The sequence below is a fragment of the Leptomonas pyrrhocoris genome, assembly GCF_001293395.1.
Source record: "Leptomonas pyrrhocoris isolate H10 chromosome Unknown, whole genome shotgun sequence".
Lineage (NCBI taxonomy): Eukaryota > Euglenozoa > Kinetoplastea > Trypanosomatida > Trypanosomatidae > Leptomonas > Leptomonas pyrrhocoris.
Window position 1 is genome coordinate 100,351 of NW_015438380.1, and position 8,189 is coordinate 108,539.

The 8,189-nt window shown below is 62.6% G+C and overlaps 1 protein-coding gene across 2 annotated transcripts; it reads left to right on the forward strand.

Annotated features, from left to right (window-relative positions):
- Positions 1 to 185: 185 nt before the first annotated feature.
- ABB37_08394 (hypothetical protein) lies at positions 186 to 7,627 on the forward strand (the record flags this gene model as incomplete). Of its 2 annotated transcripts, none has more annotated exons than XM_015807396.1 (1): positions 186 to 7,627. In XM_015807396.1, exon 1 carries the CDS (start codon positions 452 to 454, stop codon positions 7,625 to 7,627), a length of 7,176 nt encoding a protein of 2,391 aa, XP_015653935.1. In that variant the 5' UTR covers positions 186 to 451. The 2 variants fall into 2 exon arrangements, with proteins under 2 accessions (XP_015653935.1, XP_015653936.1); XM_015807397.1 differs by having other exon boundaries at positions 193 to 7,627.
- Between the last annotated feature and the right edge of the window lie 562 nt (positions 7,628 to 8,189).

Here is an 8,189-nt window from a genome sequence, read left to right on the forward strand (position 1 = left end):
TAAAGAAGAACGGAATTGGGGCAGATACTAGATAGTGAAGAAACAATGAGTAGCCTTGATGGGGACATTGATGCCAGGTACTCGCTAGTTATGTATTTCCCTAAATGCCGTGCAATCACTTCGACTCTTGACTTCCTATCCTTCTTATTCCTTTCTTTCTCTCTTTCTCTCCGTGCTGCTGCTGAAGCCTGTAGTCGGCTGAAACGAACGAAGACGGAAAGCACACAACAAAACAAGAGCCTTTCACTTCCCTCGTACACTTTCTTTTCCTTTTCCTTTTCGCTATAATCCCTACACCTCGTTTGATCGATTGTTTGCGTTTTTTACTTGTCGTCGTCGTAGTAGGATTATCGGTGTTGCTACCACTACGGCGGGACACCGACATCAATACCTTTTCCCGCTTTGTTGGTTTGTTTGAATTTCATTTTCTTTTTATTTCCTCGCCTCCGCCATGTCCATCCGCAGCGAAAACGAACGCAGCTGCGACGCCGCCGACGCCAACGGCGACAGCAGCGCCTCACGCACCCCGCTTTTCGTGCCGCCTCCGGACCGGCCCTGGACCGGTGCCGAACTGGCGCTCGCCATCAGCACCGACTCGCCGCAGCTCCCCGCACGCCAGCAGAGCAACAGCGCGGATGCAAGCAAGGCGACCACGACGACTATTTTTACGTTCCCCTTTACTCTGCCTGGCGGCCCGGGCATCGCGAAGCTGCCGACGCTGAGTCCACCACTCCCCCGTCCTGAAGCTGAGGAAGCAGAGGCAGAAGCGGCGTCGAGAAATGCAGAGCGACCTCTGTGCCAGCCCCAACTACCTCCGCGTCGAGGAAGCCAGGCGGCGGCGGCGGCGCGAGACGGCTTGCTGCAGAGGAGCTCGAGCGCAACCCACACCGCTGCCGTCGCTGAAGCCAACGCCGTCGTGCTTCCTCCGTGCTCCTCGCCCGGCCTAGAGTCCCAGACGTCGTTTCCCACCATGTTCGTGTCTGGTGTCACGCAAGTCGGCGCCATCACCGTCGAGACGCGCTCCGCGGGTGACCTGCACGGTCACTCTCTCTCCTTCGTCTCCTCCGACACGACGATCCCTTCGGACACGCCACTGCCGACTCTGTCTCCGCAGACGCCGTATGTATTCGCGTATGGCGAGTCCTCCGGTTCGGGTGCGGCGGAGACCCCCACGACGCTTACAAGTAGCGGCACTAACAAGAGGACGAACAGTCCGAGTTGCAGTCCAAGCATGCGCCGCAACAACCATACCCACCATAACAGCTTTGGTATGGACGACCTACGAAGTCCTTTGCAGGACTCCACCCCACAGGCGCCCTCTTTTGCTGACTTATTTGTAGGGCTCGAGCAGCCGCGTCTGCACCGCCTGCCGCGACCAGGCGGAGACGCGTGCGGCTCGTGGCACCTGGCTGGTTTGGTGAACGGCAAAAACAGCGAGCGAAAGAGCAGCAACGCCAACAACAAGAGCGTCTCCGTCCCCTCCTCCGCGCTGGGGTCGATCACCTCTCAGCTTTTCCACATCGTACAGGACAGGTCGAACCCCGCCGCATCTTCTCATGAGGAGTTCGCCGAGGATGCCGCCGGTGCCCACACCCCAAACATCTACCGCAGCCCCCAGCTCCCCCACTGGTGGCGCAGTATCGTGACGCCGTCCGTTGGGGTGCGGGTCTGCCTGCGGCCCAGCACCCCTCAGCTGGAATTCTGGTGGATTGACCGCCTCGGCAGCGAGGCCTACGAACTTATCCAAGTCATCCTGCAGCACTCGCTGGAGGGCATGGTGCTGCGAGAAAGCGCAGAGTCCGTCGTGGTGGTCGAGTTTAGCATTCCTGCAGCTTACCTGGGCAACACGAGCTTTGCGGTGTGGCACCCACCGGCGCACGCCACCCCCTCCCCAACAAGCGCACCCGCCGCGTCTGAGTCGTGGAAGGTGAAGCAAGAAGATGGAGCAGGAGAGGAGAACTACTTCTACGACTACGAAGAAGAAGAGGAAGAAGAGGCGGCGACAACGCTGGAGGCGACGGCGATGACCAACACGCCGCCTTCCTTGGAAGCCAACGACACCGCCGCCATCACCTCGACCCGCCCGCATTTGGCCACACCCATCAACAACGGCGTGCCCTGCGCGCCGGAGCACAGCGCCGCCACCGGCACCAGCTCCACCTTCACGGTGGGGCACCATACGGAGCGCACCGAACCGCAAAGCACCGACACCTCTGAGGTGCCCTCGCGTGAGGCGTTGCTTGGTCTGCCGGGGCTCGTGCGGGCGGACAACGCACACCACGACGCCGCTGAGCCGGCGAGCAACACCTTTGTGGTTGCGACGAATACAAGGACGTTGACCACCACGACCACCGTCCCCTCCACAGCAGTGGCAGCAGCAGCAGCGGCGGCAACAACCACAAACGGTCTGACGGACGGTCCAGCCTTGTTGACCGAGTCCCGCCCGCTGCCACGCGCCGCCTCTGCCACCGTCTTGGAGTCCTCGTTCCATCCCAGCGGTGGCGCCTCGCTAGGTGGGGAGACTTCCGTTCCGATTCTTCAGCAACGCCACGCTGACCTGCCTGGGCTCCCCCGATCATCGTCCTCCGTGGACATCGTTAACAGCTACTCCTCCTACTCGACGGTGGACCGCAGCAGCAGCGTTGTAACCGCAGGCGGTGGGCACTCCGACCCGGCGGTGATGGAGCGGCGCTTTCGCAAGGAGCCGCCGCTGTCGCGCATTCTCATGCTGACGCCGGCCCTCAACAAATTTCAGGTCTGTTCAAGCGGCGAGCAGCGCGCCGTAGCGGAAGACGACGAGCCATCCGCAGCGGCAGCAACGGCAGCGGGGAAGGAGCGGCAACGGCAACCTGCGAGGAAGACGCGCACGCAGAGTGCGCCTCAGCAGCGATTCTTTGCCACGCCAAATCCTCCCATCAATCTCGCTGGAAAGTGCAGCGCTACCCCGTTTCTGCGCACACCTCTCACACCGCGCGCACAAGGCTACTCATCGGACCAGAGCGACGACGATTTGGATGACACCAGCGTCGCGGACAGCCACGACAGCGTCACGGAGGAGGATACGGAGCGTAGTGGCACCCCACCCTCTCCTGGCCTGCCACGCACCCGACGCCAACACGGCCGGCCGCCCCCGTACGAGCTGCCCACTACGGTGTTTGTGAGTCCTACGGATACGAGCCAGAGTCTTCACTTGCGTGCCCATCCGCGTGTGCAGTCAACGGATCGGACAGGGAGCGTGAACAGCAATGAGAGCTGCAGCCGGCAGAGCAGAGGTGATGCGCCGCCGCACGCCAGTGTGACCTACGACGAGGACCCGTCTCTCCTGCACGTCGACCCTCTCTCAAAATCGGAGGACACGAGCACCTGCCACGACAGCAGAGAATCACCGCTTCGGCACCTCTCGCCCCAGGCCTCCACCTACTACGACTTCTTCCAGCGCAGTAAAACGTATGGGGAGTGGCTGCGCACAAGCAACACCCAGTCTCGCTACTCCTCGTCGTCGCACGGCTCGTCCTCCGCCGCCGCGGCGGGAGTCGGCGGTGTCCTCGCGGCGAGTGGCAGCGCCGGCGAGATGGCGAATTTGTTCGAGGGAACGACGCCCACCACCGCCAGCGCGCGCGAGACGGATAAAGGCGGCGACGACGACTCGGTGCTCGTGCGGCTGTCGCTGCCAACGTCGGTGTGCATTCCAGTCGTTATCGTACGCCTGCACGCGCTGCGGCTGCTGCACCCCCTCCTGCGTGCCCTCACGATCCCCTACAGCCGTCCGCTGTTTGCCGCGGCGAACGCGGAGGACGATGACGGGATGGAAGGAGCGTTGCGCACCGCAGCCACCGTCTCGCCCTTCACGTCGGAGTTGGTGGGCCACACCGCCGCGGCAGACTACCACACGGCGGTGCAGGTGATCAACGACGCCATCAGCCGCGAGGAGGAGAAGCTGACGACGGCCGCACCGTCCGTGGACGACGTGACCGCGAAAGCCGTCCCAACAAAAATCCCCTCCGGTCTCAGCGGTGTCGCACCCCCACCCTTGCAGCCGCGCGACCTGTCCATCCTGTACACCATTCGCAGTCATTTGTTCTTCCACATGTCGCCCGACTACCTCCACGACAGCCTACGCGACGCCGAGGCGGCGCTGTCGTGCTGCCCGACGCCGGAGCACGTGTGCAACACCTACGAGATCCTCGCCGCCTGCCTCATCAGCTTCGGGCACACCGCACAGGTCGGGCGCTTGGCGGCCCACCTGCGGCATCGCTGTCGCCCGCCTACCCCGCTCCTCACCCGGCTCGGTCGGGTCACTCAGGTGATGGTGTCCTACGGAACGCTCTTCTTGCACCAGCAGCTGAATCCCACCCTGCTGCGGCACAACCTCCTTGGCAGGGGCGGGAGTGGCGGTACGCCGGAGCACTCCAAGAACCCGCAGTCGTTCCTGTACAACGAGGGGGTGGATTCGACCCCCTTAGACGACCCTGCGTACCTCAGTCGAGGCTCGTATCCCGCGGGGGGTGCTGCCGCAGCAGCAGCAGCAGCGGCTGGCACCAATCCAAACAGCGGAGCAGCTGAAGCGACATATGCCAACCGGAGCCTGCACATGTCCTCCCCCACTTCCATGCCTCTGGTGGTGGTCGGCGGCGGCATCGTTGACCCGCCCGTGGGTTGGGGCCGGCACTCCTCGACGTCGCGCCACGCCAGCGGAGCCAAGGGAGCCGGGCCGTCCACGTCGCTCGTGCAGCGCACCCTACCCTACGAAGTTTGCCCCCTCCTGTTGGGCTATTACGGAAAGAGCCTCCATCGCCCGAGCGTGATCAGCGAGCACCCGTACCCGCTCCCACTCCCCCTCTCGCCGCGCGTCGCAGAGCGCTCCTCGTCGCCCAGCAACGGCGCGGCGGTGACGATGGTGCCGGCAAAGGACAGAGACGGCATCAGTGCTCATAATACGAGCAATAATGCACACGGCCGTCGCCGCCTCCAACATCGGCGCTTCTCCTCTCGCCCGAGCAACGATGTGTGCCACCGTCGTCTCTTCTTGCTGGAGACGCTCTTCCCGAGTGTGTTGCCGCAGAGGGCGGAGAGTGGCACGCCGCAGGACAACCCCCTCCCACGCTCCAGCATCTACCGCGGGTTCATTACGTCACGCTGCTTCCAGAACATGCGCCGCTCCCTCTCGAAGGGTGACGTCGACGTCTTCGTCGACGCGGGAAATAGCGCGGGCAAGTCCGCCGCAGCGAAGAGGGAAAAGCGGATTAAGCCGGAAGATTTCATGTACGACCGCGACTCCGTGTTAGCGCTGCTGGCGAGCACCATCGACACCGCGATCCCCTACGGCACCGTGTCAATGCGCTACTTTAACCGTCACATTCGCCTGTCCGCCACACGTCGCATTTTGAAAGGGGACCCGGTGCTGCTGGAGCGGCCGGCGCTGTTGCTGGCGCTGTGGCCGCTGCCGTACGGGCGTGGTGGCCGCCTGGTGAGGGCAGGAAGCTCTTCTTCCCTCGCGTCCGCATCCTATCCCCAAGGAGGCGAAGGGCCAGGCGGAGAAGACGCGACGACGGTGCCGGGCAGCAGCGCTGGGACTTCACAGCGTACGGTGCAGCCCGCGTACTGCATGCAGTGTGGACGGCAGCGGCTGACGCGTCTCATCCACTGCCCCGGCAAGTGCGGCTCCACGTACTGCTCCGAAGCCTGCCGCCGAGAAGCGCTGCGGCTCTATCACGTAGTGGAGTGTGGCGGTCTGGCCGAACCGCTACCCGTCACCGCAGCTGCGGCGGATGCCAGCGATGGCGGTGGGGATGACGATGCAGCGCGGGTGCAGTGTGCCGTGGCGTCCCTGCAGGACATCTTTGCAGAGTGGGACAACTTTCTCTACCGCTTCGCGAACTGGGACACGCCGAGTATGCGGTCCACGACCCCGGCCGCCTACTGCACCCCCTCCGTCTCCGTCGTGACCTCGCCGAAGGAATGCGGCCTGGAGCCCTTCCCACGACGGCCACCGAACCAGCAGAGCGCTCCGCCGAAGCCCGGGAGTCACGGCAGCGCCGACGGAAACCCACCAGTCACGAAACGGCGCCCACCGCCGCCGATTCTGGCGGTGACGGCGCAGCGTGCCATGTCGCGGCTTGTCGCGATGGTTTTGTGCATGGTGCTCCCGGTCGAGCGCCTTCCGCACCTTCGCGCGGACAACGAAGCGTTAATGAAGGAGTGGGCAGAGGAGCGGCACGCCACCGTGCGGGCCGTCGCGCAGACCCTGTGCAGCCGCGGCCTGATGGTGCCTGCCTCCCCGCATGTAAGCCGCACGAACAGCTACTGCACCAGTGTGGACCCACAGCGGCTGCTGCTGTTGGAGGTGATGCTGCAACAGCTCTCCGTCCCCTTCTTTGCCGACTTCACCTACCGGGCGCCGGCGACGGTGTGGGAGGCGGTGAATGAATTCCCTTGTGCCGTGCCGCGGAAGGCTACGCCGACGGGTCGCAACAACGTCAGCGTCAGCGGCAACTACAGCGGAGGCGGGGGTCCGTTTGACGGAGCCAACTTCAACGGCCTCCCGCCCAACGCCACGCGCAACAGCAGTATCTTTCCTCTCCCGAGTCGCGCAGCTCCTGCGTCGAAGCCGCCCGCAAAGCCAGGTCAGCGGCACTGGGTTGTGGAGCTGACCACACAGCAGCTCGAGGAGCTGATATGCACGACGCACCTCATGCTGCAGCGTATACACGACGTCGTGAGCACCGCATTAGAGGGTGTCTACGTGCTGCCTCGCAACACACCCCGACAGAAGAGCGACGGCGAGGCCATGGCCGGTGCGCCACTGCACTGGACCTGCACGGAGCTCCTCGCCTTTCTCCCCAGCATCCGCGTCTTTGAGGAGTTGCTCGATTTCTGCCTGACGAGCTGCGCAGTGGTGTATCCGGAGAGCGCGGAACCGGACGGCGGGACGGGTGTGAACAGCAGCAGCAGCAGCCTGCCAACTCCGAACAGCCACAGTTGGACCAACACGCAAAGTGCAATGCTGAGTCTTGGCGGCGCGAAATCCGGCGACAGCGCGAGCTCTTCGGACAGCACGGAGAAGCGGCCGAGCGAGGCCGCGCCGCCGGTGGTGCCAATGGCGGTGATCGGTCCTTGGACGTCTCTCACCGTGGATCTGTACCCCATTGTGGGTCACTCCGGCTGGGGCGTGATTTACTCCCGCTTTACGGTCGAGCACGAGCAGCAGCGTCGCATGATCGCCTACTGCGCGGCGGCGGCCACACGCCGTGGCGGTGCCGGGGGCGGTAACTTAGGAGCCAGCGGCTACGGTAGCGGTGTCGAGGACGACTCCTTCCTCTCCATTCACTCCATCGCCTCGGCCTCAGCGGCGGCGGTGCTGAACGGGTCAGTGCTGTCACCCGGCGCGGAGGACCTCGGGCGGTCCACCCCCTTCCGCGATGACTGGAGTAATCAGATGCTGGAGGATGCGGCGAGTCGCAGCTGTGCGAACCTCCAGCTCTCCCTCGTCCACTCTCTGCCTTCCAGCGATGTGGGTCGGCCGCCGACGGTGGCGATCGTGATGACGGCGACGAAGAACATCCAGCTTGGGGACGTGCTGTGGTGGGAGTCGCTGAACATTGGTGAGTACTTGCATTCCATTTTCTAAGAGCAGAAGCATTGCGAAAAGGGAGAAGGCGGGTGGGGCGTCAACCAGATGGTGGTAGCACGCCGGCGCCGAATGGGCGATTGTATTTGTCCTTGTCACATCTTTGTCCTTCTTCTCTTGTTGTTGTTTTCCCCCCGTGTACACTTTTTGCTCCTTTGCTTGTTTCCCGCAACGGTATAGATGTTTGCGGAGCCATTGCTCCTCTCTTTTATTTTGTTGTTGTTTGCGTTACTCTCTCTTATAAGGGGAAGGGAGGAGGGAGGAGGTGAAGCAGCTCGTTTATAAGGGCGCACTTTGGCTTCTTCGATTGTCGGGTTTATACTGTGGAGACTTCATTCTTTTTATCTTTCTTTCCGTCGTCCTCTTCTCGTTTTGTATTACATGGAAGTACGCGCACACTCCTGCGTTGAAGCAAATATATTTTGTTTGTGTTTTTCCTTTTACCCTGCATCTCTCCACTTTTCTAGGTCGTACCCCTCAATACCACTATCATTATTATTATTATTATTCACGTCTTCAAAGGTCAACGGCGGTGTAGACTATATATATATATATATATGTA